At 35.8% G+C, this 22,764-nt stretch overlaps 1 protein-coding gene across 6 annotated transcripts in view; it reads left to right on the top strand.

The window, feature by feature from the left end:
- The window catches only part of CEP112 (centrosomal protein 112), a 496,208-nt gene that overhangs the window by 39,969 nt on the left and 433,475 nt on the right, over window positions 1-22,764 (top strand). For 5 of the 6 annotated variants that reach the window (XM_027873032.1, XM_027873026.1, XM_027873030.1 and 2 more), the window contains exons 5-6: window positions 19,409-19,505; window positions 21,496-21,573. In XM_027873032.1, the coding sequence (XP_027728833.1) occupies window positions 19,409-19,505; window positions 21,496-21,573 (175 nt within the window). The remainder of the gene's footprint in view (window positions 1-19,408; window positions 19,506-21,495; window positions 21,574-22,764) is intronic. The other variant, XM_027873031.1, reaches the window with a different exon arrangement.

The raw sequence follows: 22,764 nt of genomic DNA, 5'->3' as shown, positions 1-22,764 counted from the left end.
AAAAGAGAAATGATTGGCTGATGGTCACATAGTAAGTAGCAGTAGAAATGTTTGAATCCAAGTCTTGTGATTCTCGATTCAGTATTTTTTCCATTCTACTACATCTTTGAATAGATTTCAGGAGCTATTTTAGTCAATGTCTGATAGATCATAAATAAAATAAAATCAACAAAAGATTTTAGGAAAAACATGATTAATTTACTTATGTGCTAAGTGAGAAAGCAAATCATTGATGACAATTAGTATAAACATATTAATTATCATCAAATAATTAGGCAAATAATTAACTTATCAGAGTGCATTTACATATATGCTTTCTGAATTATGTAATTTTTGATCCTGCACTAACAGGTTACCATGTGTGAAGGTAGAAAAGCAACATAACTTTGTCAATATTTTACAGAACTCACATTTGATAAAAGCAATAATTTCTCTAGCTAAATGTAACAATGTCCTTTTTACCCAACTTCATAATGCTGGTATGATAGCTTTTTTGTCCTATAGCCTCACAAATAGCTCTGTTGGAATATTCTTTTTCTAAGTTTGCCTCTTTTATATTGTGTCATAATGGACTTAGGTAAAAAGTTGGTATCTTTTAATGTTGACCTAACACCTCCAATCAACTCTGCAAGAAATTGTTTTTAAAAAAGTTTAAGAGGCTTATAATATTTGACACATGTATGTTTTTATAGTGAATAATTTAGTGTTACTTAGAACTGAAGTTTAATGCTGCCTCATAAATTTTACAACCACTTCAACTTGTCCTTTGAAAACCCTCTTTAATCTTAAAAGATTTTCCCCCTTAGTGTTTCTTTTTTGATCACTTTATAAAATCCTGCTTTACTTAGACCTTTTTGTATGTGAAGTATTTCTAATGGCATTTTAGATTATGCTGTTTGTGCCCTAGCCTTTTTATATTATTAAAGATGCAGAGTCTTTTTGAAGCCTTTTTTAAAGGACTCTTTTATTCAGTAGGGATGGTAAGTATGTCTTACCTTCATTCTTCTTATGAAAGAAAATAGGGAGCCTCAATCCAAATTCTATTTGGAAGTATTCTGAGGCTACCATATTCTTTATCCCCTTCCACCTTCACCATATTAACTTAAAATTTTGGATTGTTTTCAAACAAATGATTTATTCATTACGTAAAATAAAGATGGTCACATCAAGTTTATTGCCTCTTATTTTTTTCTGTGTTATTTGGTCTAACATCTACAGCACTGAAGATGTTTTCTTTTAAAAGAAAAATTTAGGACCTGTATTCTAAATTGAGCTGCTCATTTCATTAGTGTTCTTAATTTTTGTTTTTAACCATCTTTTCTTGTGCATAAATCTTTGCATGTTGTCATGCACGGTGAGGTATTTTCTGTTACCTTTCCATAATTATCTAGGCTACTTGTTACCTACCTATGAACTTTAACAAGTCTTTTTACCTTAAGAGTTTGGGGGGAAGGATAATGATGAATACTATTTTTGGGAATTGCTTAGTTTCAGATACCTATATGGCATCCACTTTAAGATGTCCAAAGGCAATTGGTAATGTGGGACTGGAGCTCAGGAGAGTAATGAGGGTTAGATATATAGTTTTGGGAATCATTTGAATGGAGATGGTATTTGAACCCATGGAGCTGATGAGATCACTAAAGTAGTACAGAGAAAGAAGAATAGAGGGCCCTGAAAAGACTCTTGGAAAACGCCCAAAGTTAGTGGGTGTGACCTGGACAGTGATCCAGCAAATGAGAGACTAATAAGTGATCAGATAAGTGGGAAGAACCAAACAGATGGGTTAGAGAGGAGAGTCTCAATTATCTAGGAGAAGAGGGTGATTGACAGTGTGAAAGCCTGTATGTAGATGAAGAATAGTTAGGATTGCATGAAAGTGGGATTTGGCCATTAAGAAATCCTTGGCTACTTTGAAGAGAATATTTTCAGTTGAATGATGAGGTCAGCAGATGGATTGCAGAGAGTTTAGAATAAGATGAGAGGAAGTGGAAGCATCTCTTATAGATGACTGTCTCAAGGAGTTTAGCTAAGAAGGGAAGGAGATATCTATGTCTGTATATAATATCTAGGGGGAATGGTAGGGATCAAGGATACATGAGGAGGTTGCCTTTGACAAGAAAAATGGTCACCTTTTCACCCAAGAAAGGATTGTAGATAGTGGAGGGAGATGTCTAAGTGATAGGAGGAAATGGGGAGAAAATGGGCAAACTTTGGGCTAATGGCCTCGGTTTTTCTTGGGAAATATGAGATGAGGTCCTTAGCTGAGAAGGCAGGTGGTAGGAGTGCCATTGGAGGTGTGACTAAAGATTAAAAGGTTTGGAATAGCTTCCGTGGTGAATGGGATAATTAATTGACTAGGGAATTCTAAAAGGATTGCCTTGTCATAGTGAAGGCCCAGTTGAAATTATATAACATAAGTTTATAGTGGACTCAACATGGTTTCATGATTTTCTTCAACTCTATTCAGTAGCACATGAAGAAGAAATAGGGAAGCAATAGGAGAAGGGAAGAAGAGAATAGAGTGTAGAGGACAGTGAAAAATTGAATTGTTTCACTAAGGGGACAAGTTACGAAAGGAAGGAGAGTGTAGCTAGCATGGGAGATGATGACCTGGCAAAGATCTGAGGAGAGATTGAAAGTTCTGGGCACTACAGTTTAAAAAGAACATTGATAAACTGGTGAGTGTTCAGATGAGGGCATCCATAATTTTGAAGATCCTTGAGTCCACGTCGTTTGAAGTTTGGTTGAAAGAATTGGGCATTTTTAACCTGGAGGAGGGAAGACTTTGGTGGGGGGGTGGTGAAAGGAGATTAAATGTCTTAAAGGTGTGTTAGTGTAGAGGAGGGGACTCATTATATTTGGCCCTACAGGGCAGAATCAAGAGTAATGGGTAGAAGTTGCAGAGGCCAATTTAGGTTTGATGTCAGGAAAAACATCCTAATAACTAGAGCTATCCCAAACTCCTTATAATTAGAGCTCTCAACAGGTAGTAGGTTCTCTCTTCTTTCCCCACTTTGAATGCTTCAAGCAGAGACTTGGTAACCACTTGTCAGGTGTGTTATAATAGGGCTTCCTTTTGGGTATGGGTTAGACTAGCCTGTAATTATGGCCCTTTCCAATTCCCAAATTCTGTGAATATGTATCTATTTAGATATATCTGTGTTCTCACTGATGTGAATTCTTCCTCCACTGTGGCAGATATGTTTCCCTATCATCTGTGATTCTTACTCATGGTCTCTGTAATTCTTCTATGGAAGATTCACTGAGTATACTATATTCTTTCCTCTTTACTGCTGGAGCTATAGTCCATCTGTGGTCTCTCATTTATTCCAAATGACTTTCCTACTTTTCTGGTCATGTATGTCCTTGATGATAAAGTAATATCCTTGATAATATCTTTTATACTACTTTCACAGACATTATGTTTGGTAATATGCTGCAGCCTGTCTCTTTCCTCCAGTCATCTTTCAATTGCCCTTTGAGTCAATACAATTTCGATTCTTCTGAGAGCTCTTGTTCTCAGTTCATAATGTACTGTGTTTTATAGCATCACTGGGAGAATAATGGTCTTAAAAAGGTGGAATTTTGAAGGAGAGAGCAACAAAGTTTCTTTGAAGGCATTGGGAAATTTTTTCATGTTGAACTTATCCACTTTGGTGGATAAGAGAGACGTAACTGCACTTACTGTTTCTGTGCTGATATTGCTTTGGTTTGAGTTGTTCCATTTTACCTTTCAATAAACTGAAGAGAGCAAAGAAGACAATACTTGATCAGCCCATTCTTTTGAAAATGGTGTTCAGAGGGATATCATTATCAATAAAAGTAATAGGCCATTGTGCTTATTCCAAAGAAATTCATTCAAGGGATAAATTCCATCAGTTTTCTTGGACAGCCTTTTTTTTTTCTTTCTAATTTTTTTTTTAAAGAGACCTAAGTCATCCAAATCATTTCCCCTAAACACTCTGCATTCTGGGAAACATACAAAATTGTTAAATTAATTAATGCTTTTGTAGGCAGTATTCTCAACAAAAGTCAATTTTCAGTGTTTCACTGTATCCTCGGGGTGACTTTAGTCTTTGAAGTTTAGAGCAGCAAAGTGCAAGATAAAATTCTAGCAAGTTTATCAAGATGGTAAGGTTGGATCCCTATCATCCAAAGACCAGCCTAGCTAAATTAGCCTTCAAGTGATCAAAATAATAATAGCTAACATCTGTATAATGCTTTTGGATTTGGACTTTTTACAATTATCTCTTGTTCTTAACGATAACCCTATGAGGGAGTTGCTATTACTATCCCTATTTTACAGATGAGGAAACTGAGGCTGAGTGAAGTTTAGGTGTTTGTTCAGAGTTGCACTGCTAGTGTCTGAGGTAGAATCTGAACTCTCAGAACCTCCTTTCTCCAAGTCAAGGGCTCTATATGCTATACTAAATTTTTTTCTATCACAATAGTTCACAAAGACTATCTACCAAGGCACAGATGGATTGTGATTTGCGTTGAGTATTCCCATAGATGAAATCATAGATTGTTAAGGTATTAAAGTAGCATATTAATTTGAGACCAAACTTATTTTTTGAATATTTTATTTTTTCCCAATTACATATAAATACAATTTTAATATTCATTTAAAAAAATTTTGAGTTCCAAATTCTCTCCCTCCCCTCCCTCCTTCTTGAGACACTAAGCAATTTGATATGTTATACATGTGCAATCATGCAAAACATTTCTATATTAGTCATGTTGTGAAAGAAGATACAGAACAAAAAAAAAAACCCAGACCCCAAAATCAACCACAAAAAAAATAAAAAATCTTATGCTTCAGTCTGCATTCAGACTTCATCAGTTATTTCTCTGGAGGTAGATAGCATTTTTTTTTTATCATGAACCCTTTTTGAATTGTCTTGATCATTATTTTGCTGATGATCGTCATATAGTATTACTGTTACTGTGTATAATATTCTTGGTTCTTCTCACTTCAATTTGCATCAATTCATGTCAGTCTTTCCAGGTTTTTCTGAAATCATCCTGCTCATCATGTCTTATAGCACAATAGTATTCCATTACAATCATATACCACAACTTATTTTAGCCATTCTCCAATTGATAGGTATCACCTCAGTTTCCAGTTCTTAGCCACTACAAAAAGAGCTGCTATAAATATTTTTGTATAAATAGATCCCTTCCCCCACCTTTTTTTTGGATCTCTTTGGGATACAGACCTAGTAGTAATATTGCTGGATCAAAAGGTATACACATTTTGGTTGCCCTTTGGTCATAGTTCCAAGTTGCTCTCCAGAGTGGTTGGATCAGTTCACAAATCCAACAACAGTGTGTTAATGTCCCAATTTTTCCACATCCCCTCCAGTATTTGTCATTTTCTTTTTCTGTCATGTTAGCCAATCTGATAGGTGTGAAGTGGTACTGCAAAGTTGTTTTAATGTGCATTTCTCTAATCAATAGTGATTTGGAGCATTTTTTCATGTGACTATAGATAGCTTTGATTTCTTCTTGTGAAAACTTCCTGTTCATGTCCTTTGACCATTTATCAATTGGGGAATAACTTATGTTCTTTTTTTTTTTTTTTGGTGAGGCAATCGGGGTTAAGTGACTCGTCAGGGTCACACAGCTAATAAGTGTCATGTGTCTGAGGCCGGATTTGAACTCAGGTCCTCCTGACTCCAAGGCTGGAGCTTTATCCACTGTGCCACCTAGCTGCCCCCTGTGCCACCTCGCTGCCCCCAACTTATGTTCTTATAAATTTGACTCAGTTCTCTATATGTTTTAGAAATGAGGCATTTATCAGAGATACTTGCTATGAAATTTTTTTCATCACTTTTTTGCTTCTCTTCTAATCTTGGTTCCACTGGTTTTATTTGTGCAAAAAATTTTTTAATTTAACATAATCAGAAATATTTATTTTATATCTCTTAATGTTCTCTGTCTCTTCTTTGATCATAAATCCTTCCCTTCTCATAGATTTGACAGGTAAGCTATTTCTTGCTCTCCCAATTTGTTTATGGTATCACCCTTTATGTCTAAAATCATGTACCCGTTTTGACCTTATCTTCACATTACGGTATAAGATGTTGGTTAGACCAGATTTATAATACTTAACATTTATTTTTCTTCTGTATTGTCTGTGTACTATAGAGTTACAATATGATGTAGATAGAATCAGGAAGACCTAGATTCAAGTCCAGACTGTCAGATATACTCTATGACTGCAGGCAAATTACTCAATCAGCGTTGCAGACAACTTCTCAGACCATGAGTTATAGATAGTTTACACTTTGGGAATTACCTACATTGATGAAATCCACAGATATGGACTAGAAAAAAGAAAATAGAAGTCATTGTATAATTAATATTTATGCCCATTTTATAGGACTTGGACCAAAATTTGGTATTTTAGATTATTGTGGATACTTGTGGTTGTCAAATCTTTGCTTTTGTGACATTTTAGTTATATCTGAAGGCATAACCACCCATTAATGACATTGCTTCTGTGGAAAATGTAATCTAATCTTTTCCAGCTCTGTGAGGGCAAAGACTATGTATTTTTAAATTTTTAAAATCTCAGTTTTTGAGAACATAGTAAAATGAAAAGATTGTAATGATTTTAATCTATTTTAGAATATTATTTAGTATTTGCTTTGTGCAGTTGAATAAAATGACCAGAAGATGGTGATAATGTATAGGATAGGAACTACACTTAGGATTTTATTGATTGAGAGCTCCTAGGGAGGAAAGTCCTCTACTAGTGCAGGTTTACTCCTTCAAGAGGTACTAACAGTCTCTTAGCTGCCAAACCTAATGAGACTTTTCTCAATCTTTATCCTTCTTAACCTTTCTGCAGCCTTTGATCACCCTTCTCTTTTATACTCTCTTCTCTCCTCTTCTGCTCCTCTCCTTTTTCTCCTTGCTCCTCACTCCTTATTCTATTTCTTCTTATTCTCTTTTGCTGGATCTTCATCCAAGTTACATCTGCCAATCATGGGTGTCCCACAGGGATCTGTCCCGGACCCTCTTCTCATCTCTTCTCTGATTACACTGTTTTATGTGGTAATCTCATCAGCTCCCGTGAATTCAATTAATATCTCTATGTTGATCATTCTTATCAAGCCCTAACCTTTCCATGTCCGACTGCTAATTGGGCAGCAACATCTTGAACTAGATGTCTCATGAACATCTTAAACTCAACATGTCCAGAACTGAACTCATTTTTATGCCCCATCCCTCAACTCTCCTTCCTTCCAAACTTCCCTATTACTGTTGATGATACCACTATTCTCAAATGAGGTATTTGTAAAAGTGCTTAGCACAGTGCCTGGCACTTAGTAGGTGATTATTCCCCCATCCTATTTGCCCAGGCTTGCAACCTGGGCATTATCCCGCACTCCCATTCTCTCTCATTCATAATAACCTATCTATTGCCAAGTCCTGCCAGTTTTTGCTACTATCCTGGTATAGAACCTCACAGCTTGATTATTACAAGTATCTCTCACCACCCCAGTCCATCCTTAACTCAGCTTTCAGTGATCCTCCTATAGTGCAGATATGACCATGCTACCTCCTTACTCAGTAAATTCCAGTGGTTCCCTGTCACCTCTGGGATCAAATATAAATTCCTGTTTTGTGTTCAAAGCCCTTTATAAACTGGTCCCTCCTCTTCTCAGCCTTCTTATACCTTACACATACATTTTTCCATGTACTCTGTGATCTAGTGATACCAGCCTTCTTGCTATTTCTTGAACAAGATACTTTATTTTGGTTTTCAGGCATTTTCACTGCCTGTCCCCATGCCTGGAATATTCTCCCTCCTCGTTTGTCTCCTGAATTCTCTATTTTCCTTCAAGTGCTAATTACAGTCTCACTTTCATAAAAGCCATTCCTGATCCCTTTTAATTCTAGTGCCTTCCTTCTGTTGATTATTGCCAGTTTATTGTTGTATTTGACTTTTTTGTACATAGTTATTTGCATGTTGTCTCCCCCACCAGATTGTGAGTTCCTTGAGGTCAGAGACTTTTACCTTTCTTTGTATCCCCAGCATTTATCTCAGTGACTGGCACATAGTAGGTGCTTATTAAATGTTTATTGACTGACTTCTCTACACCTCATAATCTTAGACTCTACAGAAGTCACTTAAGCTCTCAGTCCGCTAGGCAAGAGAAGTGTTAGGTCCCATGGGATGAAAATACAAAAATAAAATAGTCCCTTTCCTTTAGGAGTGTATGTATGTACTACTTAAAGAGAGAGAGATTTATTTACCATGTACACAGATAAGTAAATAGGAAATAATTTGAAGGGAGAATGTGAAAAACACTAGTAACAGTGCAACAATTCTCCCATATAAAGTTGACCTGACCATCATAATTTTGCAATAATGTTAATAATTTTAAAAATCAAATTCAACCCTAAAATTAGAAGTTCTACTCCGTAAAATCCTTTGGCTGGTCCCTGGCTCCATTGCCATTCAGTTCAGCTTCAGCTCTTTGCTTGTGTCTTATATCAAGTAAGCAGTTTTACAAAGAATTCATTGATAGGAGCTATAGATGCCTTTGTTAGTAGTGGCTACAGTCACATCAGAGAGGCAGCTTACAGTTGCATAAAAGAAAAGGAAAATACAATATTGAGATGAAAAATTTTTTAGCCTAGCCTCTGCAAATTTAAAGTCACAGTCCCTTCAAGAAGAGAGTATTTGGAATCTGAACCCTGAGCTTTTTTTGCCTTTTTCCTTCCTTAAGTTACAATAAGGATCTTGAACTTTCTTTCTCTTCTGGGGAAGTAAATTGTACCTTTCCCAGCTGTGGATTAATATTTTTGTCTTTTAAGAAAGAATGCTCAAAATTCATTTGATGGTCCTCATCTCTAGCTATATCTTAAAGTAAGATTTCTAAGAAAGGTTTATAAGGAGGAAGAATTAGCAGGTTTTCCTATCTCGTTTCTAGGAAGTCACTGTACTCCCTTGCTCAGTCTCTGCAAACACAGAAGGCCTTATTTATCTCTGCTTCTTATCCTTGGACCAGCTGCCACTTTTTTCCATATTCTCTCTTGTTTTGCCATCTAGAATAGTGTTTGTATATGTGTGTGTATGATGAGCCCTCTTGGCAGTCTGGTGAAATCCAAGGGCCCTTTTTCAGAAAAATGTTTTTAAATAGATAAAAGAAAATCCATAGGATTGCAAAAGAAATGAATTATATTGAAATTCAGTTAATAAAATAGTAAGTCTTTTTTTTTGTAGATTTCAAATTAAGAACCCCTGGTTTAGGGGCAGCTGGGTGGGCGCAGTGGATAGAGCACCGGCCCTGGATTCAGGAGGACCTGAGTTCAAATCCAGCCTCAGACATATAACACTTACTAGCTGTGTGATCCTGGGCAAGTCACTTAACCCCATTGCCTAGCCAAAAAAAAAAAAAAATAGAACCCCTGGTTTAGAAAAAATCCCTAGTTCTTCACTGACTTCCCCCTCCAGATTAAAGACCCTTGGGGTTCCTCTAATGACTTGAAGTTTCATATCTTAGGTCTATTAGTATGTCTAAGTAGTCTATTCAGTCCACAAGTTAGAATGCTATAGGCCATTGCAAAGATCGATTTTAAGTTTTTATAATCTAAATTTTGACTGTGCAGATTTTTTTTTCCATTTATAACATTGTTGCTATGGAAATAATTGACCTCTGCAACTTAGTCTCACCTGAAATTGTACTTGAAGTTGGATTGGTATGCCTATATAATGTTTGTAATATTTTATGGAAAGTTTATTTAGTGCATATATTCTTATTGTAATATTTTCTGATTTTCTATTTGTAAAATATGTTTTCAATTCAGTTCAAAAAACATTCCTCAGCAAAAATAGGAATTTGTAGGAGGTATAGGTCGTTTTGGACATGTTGAATTTGAGAGGCCAATAGGCAATTGGTAATACAGGATTGAAGTTCTTGGAGAGAAATTAGAGGCAGATATGTAGATTTGGAAGTCATCTGAATAGAGATGATAATTAAACCTATGGAGCTGATGAGATCACCAAGAGAGGATATATAGAAAAAAGAACTGAGAGATGAGAAGAGTCTTGGGGGGATGCCCATACTTGAGTGAGTAGGATAATAATTCCAGCCATAAGGACTATGAGGGAATGATCAAAAAGGCAGGATAAACATAAGATCATAGACTTAGAGTTGGAAAGGATTTTTGAGGTTATCTGGTCCAACTGCTTCGACTTCCAGATAAGGAAACAGGTCACATGGAAGTAAGTGATGGAATCAGGAATTGAACTCAGATCCTTTGACTTGCAATCCAGCACTTTTCCCACTGAATTTTGTGTCTTTCACAAGAACCAAGAAAGATCAGTAACATGGAGGCTAAGGGAAGAGAGTATCTAGGGGGAAAGAAGTGTTCAAAAATGTCAAAAAATTTCAGAGAAGTAAAGTAGGAACAATTTCAGTTGAGTATTTCAGAAGTTTTAGTTTTAGGAGCCACATTGCATGGCATTGAGAAACAAGTATTTATTAATTGCCAGCTCTGTGCCAGACACTGTACCAGGAGCTGGGACACACATACTGAGAATTAAACAATCCCTGCTCTAAAGGAGCTTACATTCTATCAGGACTAACAGTATCTCTGTCTGTATGTGTATATGTACATACATATCAAGATCTATCTATCTATCTATCTATCTATCTCTCTATCTATATCTCTATCTGACAATCTAACAATCTAACAATGTAACCTAATGCTTGGCCCAAGGGGACGGAATGCTATTCCCTCTCCCTCTTATCAAGGACTCTTCTGTCCTGGATCATACAAGGTAGATTCAGTCCTAGAGGAATCTGACCAACTCAAAGAAGCATCAGACTCCTTGTATTATTTGACTATTATTCTGCCACCCCAACCCCATACCCCTAAGTTGTTCCTAAAGCTTAAAGCTTAGGTTTGGGCTCTTATCTAGGGTCTCCCCTAAGGGGAGAGTAGGATGGTGCTCAAAGTACAATGGGAATAATGTATGAGAGAGGTATTTATTCCTTACACACAATACAAATTAATACAAAAAGACTCACAGAAGCATACATTTAAAGAAGGGCATGTAACAAAGATATAGTAACTTATAACCTATACCTAGTTTGGGCGATTTCTGAATAAGCATTTTATATTTCACCTTGGCACTTCACTGTCTAAACAGTTCTTTCCAGATCTATGTCTTCTGGCAAGCTAGGCTGGCTTTGAGCTACTTTCTGGAAGTGGTATCCTCTCTGATGCAAACATTCTCCCTGATACCTGTCATTTTGAACAGAGGACCTAGGATCTTCAAATCTCTCTAACTCAAAAGGTTGCTTCTAACACTGAACACATCTATCTTGTAATCACTGTTTGGTTAACTATACTCAGGAAAGAACAAATACAGAAGAGGCAGCCCTAAACCCAGGCTTCAGTTCCCCTAAACACAGTATAGTACTTTACCTGACATGTACTACCAGTCTGAAATATCCCTGCAAGCTCCTCTGGAGTGCCTCATACTTCATCAAAAACTTGAAGCTATTTGCCAAGAGCTCTTTTTCTCTCCTACCATTACTCATTTCATGTTACTTAGACATCTTCATTATCTCTTCATTCACCCCTGATTCAGGTGAAGAAGTACCCTTTTAAAGGCCAATCCCTCTCATCTTGTTTCCTTTGTACTTCTCTGGCAAATGGCCCTCACTATCATTTCTATTCCTTAACTTTCATCTGTCTTTATCTACTCCTCTTTCCATGCTGGAAAGAAGGAAAAAATGAAGAAAGAAAATAAGTATTTATTAAGTGCCTACTATGTGTCAGATATTGTACTTAATGTTTTACAAATATCTTGTTTGATCCTTACAGCAATCCTGGGAGGTAGGAATTATTATTGTCATCTCCATTTTACAATTGAGGAAACTGAGGCAGACAGTGGTTAAATGACTTGCCTAGGATCATACAGCTAGTGTCTGAGGGCAAATCTGAACCCAGGTCTTTCTGATTCTAGGCCCAGCACTCTATCTACTCTGACATCTAATTGTCTTTGAATGTCCTCATGTCTCCACATCCTTAAAAAACTCAGTTGATCTTATCATTTTTGCTAGCTATAATTCTCTACTTCTCCCCTTTATGACGTAACTCCCTGAAAAAACCATATATACTAAGTGCCTCCACTTCCTCTCATCTCACTCTCTTCTGTAAACCTTTTGTAGTCTGACTTCTGACCAGATCAATCAGCCTTCATCAAAGATGCAAATGATCTTGTTTTTAAAAAATAGATTTTAATTGATATATTTTATTTTTACATCAACTACATTTCTACCTTTGTTCCTCTCCTCTCCTTCCCAACATAGCTGCCAAGGTGATTTTTCTGGAGTTTAAGTATGACCATGTCACAACCTTACTTAATGAGCTCCAGTGGTTCCCTCTTACCTCCAGGCTAAAATATAAAGTTCTGTGTTTGACATGTAAAGGTATTCTTTACCTGGCCTCTTCTTACCTTTCTAATATTCTTATATTTTCCTTCTACTCATTTTATGATCCAGATACAGTGGCCTACTTGCAGTTCCTTAAACATTGTACTGCATTTCCTATCTCAGTTTACTTTTTTTCTGGCTGCTTTTTCTCTTTCCCCAGTGCCTGGAATGCTCTTTCCTCTCACCTCTACCTCTTAGTTTCCTGGGTTTCCTTCAAGACTCAGCTCAGTTCACACCCTCAACTTGAGGCCTTTCCTTTTCCTCCTAGCTGCTAGTATATTTCCCTCATGAATTATATTCTACCTACCCTCTATGTGTATATGCAAATACATATAATGTATGTATATATGTATAAACACACATACATATGTGCATATATACATACATATATGCATATATACATACATACATATGTATGTACTTATTTATATGTTTTCTACTCCATTGCAATGTATGTTCTTTGAGGGCAGGAACTGTTTTAGCTGTTCTTTATATTCCTAGCACTTAGCATAATACGCATTTAATAAGTGCTTATTTGTTGAATGAATGACAATATATGAGATTGAGAATGTATGGAGTAAAGGATAATGGTGGGGTTATTAACCTGAGGTGCTTGAATAATGGTTTTACATTTGACAGAAATATGGAAGTTTAGAAGAAATGTGTGTTTTGAGAGAATTTTGGACTCATTGAATTTGATATGTCTCAGGGATATCCAGTCAGAAATGTTCAATAGACATTTGGTGATATGGGACTCAAGCTCAGGGGAGAAACTGGGGACAGATGGATAGATCTCTGATTCATCTGCATAGATAGGCTTTTAAACTCATGAGAACTGATGAGGGCATTGAGAAAGAGTTTAGAGAAATTATAAAAGAGGCTTCAAGACAAAGTCTTGTAGATCATGAGTCAGCGAAGGAAACTTTTCAGGGGTATTCAGATAGGTAGGAGGAAAATCAAGCCACAGCATGTTACCAAAACCAGAGGTGAAAATATCTTGGAGGAGAGGATGGCTACCAGTGTCAAATACAGCAGAAAGGCCAAATCTGAGAAAAGATCATCAGATTTGGCAATGTATGGTAACTTTGGAAAGAACAGTTTCAATTAAGTTGTGGTATCAGAAGCCAGTTTGCAAAAGGTCAAGTGAGGGGCAGCTAGGTGGTGCAGTGGATAGAGCACCAGCCCTGAATTCAGGAGTACCTGAGTTCAAATCTGGCCTCAGACCAAACACTTGACACTTACTGGCTGTGTGACCCTGGGCAAGTCATTTAACGTCACTGCCTAGCCATAAAAAAAAAAAACAAAAAAAAAGTGAAAGGTCGAGTGAGAGAGAGGAGAGAAAGTAGAAACAATGTTTTCTCTGGGAATCTGGCTCACAAAGAGGAGAGATACTAGGATGATAGCTTAATAGGATGGGAGGTTTTTTTAAGAATTGAAAGACTTGAGCATGTTTGAAGTCTGTAGGGAAGGTACCACTAGGTTGAATATTAAAGCTATATGGGGAGTAGGCAGTTTTCAGATGAAGAAATTAAAGCTATCTATAATCATATGAAAAAATGCTCCAAATCACTATTGATTAGAGAAATGCAAATCAAAACAACTCTGAGGTACCACATCACACCTATCAGATTGGCTATCATGACAAAAAAGGAAAATTACAAATGCCGGAGAAGATGTGGGAAAATTGGAACACTAATGCATTCTTGGTGGAGTTTTGAACTGATCCAGCCATTCTGGAGAGCAATTTGGAACCATGCCTAAAGGGCTATAAGACTGTGCATACTTTTTGACCCAGCAATACCACTTCTAGGTCTGTATCCAAAAGAGAGCATAAAAATGGGAAAAAGACCCACATGTACAAAAATATTTATAACATCTCTTTTTATGGTGACCAAGAATTGGAAATTGAGGGGATGCCCATCAATTGGAGAATGGCTGAACAAGTTGTGGTATATAAATGTAATGGAATACTATTGTGCTATAAGAAATGATGAACAGGTGCATTTCAGAAAAACCTGAAAGGACTTGTGTGAACTGATGCTGAGTAAAGTGAGCAGAACCAGGAGAACATTGTACACAGTAACAGACACATTGTATGATGACTGACTTTGATAGACTTAGCCCTTCTCAGCAGTATCTAAGGATCTAAGACAACTCCAAAAGACTCATGATGGAAAATCTATCTACTCCAAAAGACTCATGATGGAAAATCTATCTACATCCAGTGAAAGAACTATGGAGTCTGAATGCAGATGAAAGCATACTATTTGCTCTCTCTCTTTCTCTTTTGTTTTGTTTCTTCTTTCTCATGGTTACTTCCATTCATTCTAATTCTTCTTTTCAACATGACTAATGTGAAAGTATGTTTAATAAGAATGTGTATGTAGAGCCTAGATCAAATTGCACGCTATCTTGGAGATGGGGGAGGGGAGGGAGGCAGAGAGAATTCAAAACTTGAAATCTTATGGAAGGGAATGTTGAAAACTAAAAATAAATTAATTAATTAAAAAAAAGAAAAAAGCTATATGGGATAATTGAGATTACAGTCTACTAGAAAAGACTGGAGGTAAACATGCAGAAAGGTTAGCCTTGGCAAGGAGAAGTGTATTGGGGATGATATAAAAGGGGTTTTAGATGAAGAGAATAGGAGATGAGGGAGCTCAAGGTGAATGAGCTAAATTATTTCAGCAAAATAAGATTTCAAGTCCTCAATTGAGGGAATGGGAAGAGTGGAATGTGTAGGAGACTTGAGGGGAGAAAGTTTGGAATATCTTCTTCTGGGTAATGAGATGGATGATGTAATTGGAAGGACTAAAAGCATTTTTATTCTACAGTGAGAGTTCAGTTGAAATGGGTAACATAATTTTGTAGTGTACCTAGTAAAAACAGTGTGACTTCCTGCAACAATATTTAGCAGCACATATATAGGAATAGAGAGATTTGGATGATGGGGATAATCTTGGGCAGAATTTTGACATTTCTTGTATAGAGATAGGGCAAGGGGGTGAGGAATTAAAGAGTAGAGAGGGAAGTGAAGAGTTGTATTGTTTAACTACAGGTTCAATATTGGGAAGGGAAGAAAGTGGTCAGGGGAGGGGGATAGTGGACGGAGGGACTGGAGGTTGTGATGAGGATGAAGAATAGATTTTATTAGTGTAAGGCATGGAGAGAAACTGAAAATATAGTTGGGTGGAAGAATATCTGGGTTTTTGATTAAGAAAGTAGTAGATGCAGGTTATGATCAACCCTCTGTGTGGTTGAGGTAAAATACAGAAGTAAGTCATAGTATTTAAGGAGGTTGAGAAATTGGGAGGTTTGGCAGTTGAAGGTGAATTAATATAAGGGATAAAGTCCCCTAGAATAAGTTCTGGAGTCAGGCAGGAGAGAAAGACAGAGCCAGATGTTGAACTTCTTGAGAAAAGAGGGAGAACGACTTGGGAGCTTATATGCGACAGCCACCGTGATCTACATATGTTAAAAATTTTTAATAGTTAACTTCAGAGGATGAGATATTGCCAGTGGTGGTGGTAAAAGGAGATTGTGGAAGTGGCAGGGGGGAATAAAGCATATTCTGACTTCTTCTCTTGAACCAATATCTGCATGTCTATGGTGTGAAGGAAGGGAAAGACAGTGCTGCAAAGGCCAGGGATGCAATGCCTTCAGAGAGAAGCCGCCTCTCTCTTAGTAAGATGGAGACAGGAGGAGTGTGAGAGGTGGAGATACAGAATGAGAGGAAGTGTGTTCTTTATGAAACAGAAATTCTAAAGAATGTAGTGAAAGACGGGAAGGATTGGAGTGTGCCAAAGGTGGATGATACTGAAGAAGACGGAGATGAGAGAATGGGAGGTGGAAGTTGAGGATGGTTTTCTCTTAGGTGATTAAGTATTAGAAGGATATGAGACCTGTATCCTGTCACTGATACACATGACAGGATACAAATGCATGTCAATTCTGTACATTTGCAATGAGTGCTCTATGCCTGGGATGCTCTTTGCGCTTCCTCTGAGCTTCCCTGGCTTCCTTCAAGACCTGCCTCAAGTCCCACCTTCTTCAGGAGGCCTTTCTCAGTCACTCCTGCCGAAATGATCTTCTGTTTACACTATATATCTTATGTGTATAGTAATTTGCATGTTACCTCCTCTATTAGAGTGTGAGCTCCTTGAGGACAGAGACTTAGGTTTTTGCCTTCTATTGATTATCTCTAATTTATCCAGTTTATATCTTGTTCTGCGTAGTTTGTATGTTGCCTCCCTCATATAACTAAGCTTCTTGAAAGCAGGAAGTGTCTTTTGCCTTTCTTTTGTATTTTCAGCATGTAGCATAGTGCCTGGGACATAGAAGGTGTTTAGTAAATGCTAGTTGACCCTCTGACAGACATATAATATGCACTTAGTAAATGGTCCTTAGAAGGTACTTGAGACAATGTCTAGTTCAGTCTTCTTATTTTACAGATGAAGAAACTGAAGCCCAGAGAGTTGACGTAATTTGTCTCAGTTCATAAAGATAGTGAGGAAGATTTTAACAAAAATCTTCTTGACATTCTATTGGAATATAATATAATATAATATATAATTATGAATTAATGTTGAAAATATTACAGTGTAAAGTCAGTATTAATGTTTGGCTCAGTAGTTATGTTAAAATATAAAACTCTTCTGGGCTTTAGATGATGAGAAAAAGAGAAAAAAATCATCTTATGTTAACTTATTTGCCATATTATTGAGAAACTACATACAATAAAAGTTTTTAGACCTCTGTTAACACTGTGCTTTAAAAATTACTGCTTAATTTTTAAATATTGAATGTTTAAATATAGTTCTTTTTCTGAGTATTTAATCTATCATTAAAAGGGAATGGCACAATGCTTTTTATCTTATATATAGGACCCCCTAAACTATCAATGTTGTAAGTACTACATCCCTTTAAGTAAGTTGTTTCTTTTTAAAAAAAATATTTTATTCCCCCTTCCAATTACATGTTAAAACAATTTTTAACATTTTTTTTAAAGTTTTGAGTTCCAAATTCTATCTCTCCCTTCTTCCCCCTCCCTGAGATGGTAAGCCATCCCATACAGTTTATGCATGTGCAATCATATAAAACATTTCCATATTATCCATTTTGTATAAGAAGACTCAGCCAAAAAGAGGTGAAAAATAGTATGATTTAATTAAATACTATATCCCTGTAAGTAAATTAGTTATTATATGTAGAAAACTTGTATAATACGAAAGAGTGCCAAGAATTATATTTTATCAATTGCACTTATTGCTTTTTATTTTGCTGACTTCTGGGTTACATGACTGTGATAAATAGAAAAGTTTTCTTTGGAATAGTAGTTATATTGCTTATCTCCAAATAAAAATAGCTCCCCTTCATTCATTCTGTATTACTTTGTAGTTATTATAGAGACTACTACTGGACGGAGAAGAGCATAACAAAAACCTTTTTTTTTTCAATCTTTTTTGACATAATTACAAGGGCTTCTGAGAATATTTACTATGTACTTAGCCTCAGAAGAGTGCCATATTTGGGAAGATCCTGATTTGGTCTTCATCACTTTCAATGACTATAAGATGGTTAATTTTAATTTCCTTATCTCTTATACTGCAATATTAGAGAGACCTGGTCTCAGAATCAGAACTTGCTACATGACCTTCAGCAATTCTCTTAACCTTTCAGTGCCTCAGGCAACTATCTATAGCTGTAAGTTGAAGAACAGCTGTCTAACTGCTTTGATTGGGGATAGAGGGAAGGAGGTTACCTCTCACTAAGATCTTCCTCCCTACTGAGATGAATTGATAGGTCTCAACCAAAACAAAATAATGATTTACTTGTTGAGAAACAAGATATTTCACAGTTTCATAAAAGTTCAATATAAATAGCTTTAAATGCAAGAGTATTTAAGATAGACTTCAAGTCAGATTTTCTACACTATATATGACACTAGGTCATAGCTATTTGAAAGGCTAAATAAGCTACCCAAAAGCTAAGCTTATCAACTTTTAACTGAATTAGTGAGGCTTAAATTTTAATTGAAGAATTTGGAAGGGGCAGCTAGGTGGCGCAGTGGATAGAGCACTGGCCCTAAAGTCAGGAGGACCTGAATTCAATTTGGCCTCAGACACATAACACTTACTAGCTGTGTGACCCTGGGCAAGTCACTTAACCCCATTGCCTAGCCAAAAATAAAAAAAATAAGAATTTGGAAGACAATTCTGCAGTTTCTGATGTGACGTAGACTAAAGCATGTGGACGTGGTGTTACTTGATATATTTTACAGTTCACTTCCTGACACAGAACATGAATAGGAGCAATAGTAAAAGCCTCACACTTGTATTTGGGGCATCTGAGTTTGAATATTGGTTCTGACACTTAGTATCTGTGTGATTTCAGTGTTCTCTGAATCTTAGTTTATTTGTGAAATGGTGATGATAATGCTTGTAGTACCATACGATTATGAGGAAGGTGCTATAAACCTTTAAGTGCTATATAAATATGAATTGTTGTTATATTATGTTTTTTAAGTGATTAAAACCTATTGTGGTATGTCTTGTTCATTCTCTGCTTAAATATTTGTCTCTTTTCTTCTCTCATATTTAACAAGAGGAGGAGGAAGTTTCAAATAAACTTATTATTTTGCACTTAAGATATGTGACCTGTTTATAAATAAAGAAACAAGCTTGTCAGAATAACATGAAAAATGTGACATTCAAGTAATGGCTGGATTTAGGTTATGGTTATTCTTTTAGGGATGCTTAAAATATATTTTGTGTAAATGAAGCAAATTTTAAGTGATACACATTAATATTCTTTTTCTTTTCCATTTGCTGTAGGTACATCATTTCTAAAATAGTGCTAATTCCATATCAATAAGAATGCCAACACAAGAAGTTTTGTATATGTTAAACCAAATTACTGATTGTTATTGTTTTTGGGTCTAGCAGTAAACAACGATACACTGGGCAGCTGAGAATGAGATCACATTCTGTGAGTCCAGTACACAGATCAGAGGAAGAAAATCTTGCCACACATATTTCTGTAAGATCAGGTTTCATTGTTATTATTTCTTGTCTTTAAGAACTGAATTTAATTCCTCACTATGTTTTCATTCCATGTTCCAAGAACTCTAAAGGATTGCATAAGACCAGTGTAGTACAGCATAACATATTTGAAGTCAGAGGACCCGAATTCAAATTTTACCTTTTTTTCACTTACTGTCTTTGTTACCTTGGGCCTAAGTTACCTCAACTATAAAATGAGGAGGTTGGGCTAGATTGCTTCTTAGGTCCTTTTCAGCTCCATATGCATTATCATTATCAATAAACTGATAGATCTCTGTTCACAGCATCATATGTGCAGCATTGCTCAAATATATACAGTAGTCTAAAAACCGAAAAGAGGGATTAAGTTGAATTAATGCACTAAGGAAAATTTTGAGGTAAATTAAGAGCAGGGCTTTTTGTAGGGTGAACTATATGTCACCTGCAAGGATCTAATGAGACAATATTTGTGAAATTTTTGCAAATCTTAAAATTGCTACATAGCTGTCAGTTCTTATTTTTTGCATCTAGTTATTTAATTTAGTTTAATTCCTTAGAGAATGATACTAACGCAACTGGGTATAGGTTTGATTTATATTAGAGTTAATTTTGAATGAAAAAAAGAGCATTGGTCATAATTACATACTACATTCCCTAATTCTGGTTAGCTGTTTTACAAATATATGTCATCGGTTCCAAAGAGGATCAAATGAGGCAGTTCTGGATAATTTAGCACACTCCTTCTGGAAAAGCAATTCAAAGTTTATGTCTTATGTCATGATGATTTATTTTATAATTACCTTTGTATATGAAGTTCAGTACTTCTCAGACGCTTGTGTACTTTGATAATAATGTTCATTTGCCTCTAACTGCTAACATATATTTGTTATTTTAAAAAAAAAACTATAGAGATTTGTCAGTACTGAAGTTTTCTTTAAGATAATATTGTTAGGGATAGGGGTAGGTATTGGATTGAGTTAGATAATTATATGGGCTAGATTGGATAACTGTTTTCACTGGTTTAGGAAATTCCCTGGGGAAGAACTCTAACAGTGCTGGTCTTCATCTTTTCTGCCACTTGTAGTCCTAGAGAGTTGCATGGAGAAATGTCAAATTAAGTGGTCCACAGTCAGTATGTGTCAGAGGAATGACCTGAACCCATTTCTCTCTTGCTCTGAGATTTGCTGTCTATCAACTCTGCCATGCTGCTTCCCTAAAAAAAAGATAATGTATGTTATATCATCAGACAGTTATCTCAGCATCTTTTTTGGGGGGAGTTGGCAAAATAACTAGTATTATGATTGTTAGTATTATTTTGTAAACTTACGTATCTTAAGTTGATGAATACATGAGAAGTTTTTCCTGAGTTGCACCATATATTAGACCATGTGTATATTGCTTTGTCTTTGAATGTCTGATTATCCTCAGTTAACCGCAGTTTTTCTAGGGTTGGTAAATGTTTGATATAGTGGAGTTTTTATTTATAAAAGAAGTAAAGAACTACCATAGTGGTCATATTATCATAGAGTTAGGGAGAGACTTTACAGGTAATTTAATATTTTAAAACACATTTTCCGATATATTCGTAATGTCTGAATGAGGATAAGTATCAGGATAAATATATTCTTGGATGCTAACACAAAACTTCCTTTTCAATAAATGTAATGACACAGAATCATCTTTCCATGAGCATTGTGTTTTTTTTTAATTGCTATGGTATACAATTAAACTTTTTGTAAAAGAAATGAAAGAAAAAAGTCTGATTAATTTTAATACTAAATTTAAATAATTAGTTATTATGTTATATTATAGTGAAATGTGTTATATCATAGCCCTAAGTGATAGTAATCTCTTTTTATTACTTTTATCAGAAACATCTTCCTTTAAGGCCAGTATACTTTCACATAAAAAAACATAAAACCCATGAAATTGTCTTTGATCTTCATTGCTTTGTCCTAATTTTTTCCTTTGAAATGTTTATATTTCAGAAAGATTATCTCAAAAAACCTTCCTTATCTATGGATGACAGTGAACTTGAAGCTCGTCTTAATAGTTGGAACCTTGGGGTAAAATAAATTTTATGATTTTATTTTATTTATGACTTTATGATTTTATTTATGGTACAATAATATGTTGAATAGAATCAGTTTCCAAAGTTGTTCATATAGAATAAGTATTTATTTAGAACCAGATGCTTAGCTCTGAAAAGTATAATAGAATACTTAGGAGATTTTGATGAATACCATACTAGATACTTCCCAGCTGTGGGACCACAGGCAAATTATTTAAACATTCGTAGCCTTAGTTTCCCTATTTGTAGTGGAGAAAACATTTTCTTTTATTACTTATTTTGCAACATTGTGAGCAAAAGCACTTTGCAGTGCTTAAAGTACTATATGAACATGAGTTATTATTCTTAGTACCAGGCTCTGTGTCAGAAGTAAAAAAGCATGGACATTGCCATTGCCCTCAGGAAGTGTACAGTTTTATTGGAAAGACAGGCACAGATGAAAAATGTAAATAACAGTTAAGGCTGGCTATGACTAAGTATCTAAATGATTGATCCTCATGATTGGGTACTCTAGGAATATAGGAGAAAAAGAGATGTTTATGGACTAAAATGATTGGGAAGTAATTCATGTATTGGCCTTTAGAGATTGGTGGGAAAAGATAGTCAAGGCAGGATTTAGAAATAAAAATTTGGAAGTAAGGATGGATGTGGTCATGCCATGTGAAGCATGTCATACAATATTAATTAATCAAGTAATTTTTAACCACATATTGTATGCATAGAACCGTGGGGATAAGACTACAGGCCACCTGACCAAAAAGAGGAAATAGATAAGGAGTTTTGGAAACAGATGACAAGCCTGTCCCAGAGGCACAATAGAGTGGAGATGGATGAAATAGAGAAACTCTTGTTTTACAGACTTCTACTGGAATTCTTCCTTAGATAAAATCAGAGTAACTAATAATATCTTGGATTGCCTTAGTAATAATTTAATCCTTCAAAAAATAAAGGGACCAACAGGAAGATTGATTATTGATATCATTATTCATTTTTTTTTTTTTAATTTTTTAGGCAATTGGGGTTAAGTGACTTGCCCAAGGTCACACAGCTAGTAAGTGTCAAGTGTTTTGTCTGAGGCTGGATTTTAACTCAGGTCCTCCTGACTTCAGGGCTGGTGCTGTATCCACTGCGCCACCTAGCCACCCCTATTGGTATCATTATTGATATTCTTCACACTGACAGGGAG

The sequence above is a fragment of the Vombatus ursinus genome, unplaced genomic scaffold, assembly GCF_900497805.2.
Source record: "Vombatus ursinus unplaced genomic scaffold, bare-nosed wombat genome assembly UNPS02014801.1, whole genome shotgun sequence".
Lineage (NCBI taxonomy): Eukaryota > Metazoa > Chordata > Mammalia > Diprotodontia > Vombatidae > Vombatus > Vombatus ursinus.
Note: the sequence above shows the minus strand (reverse complement) of the source record. Positions and strands in the feature narration are given on the sequence as shown.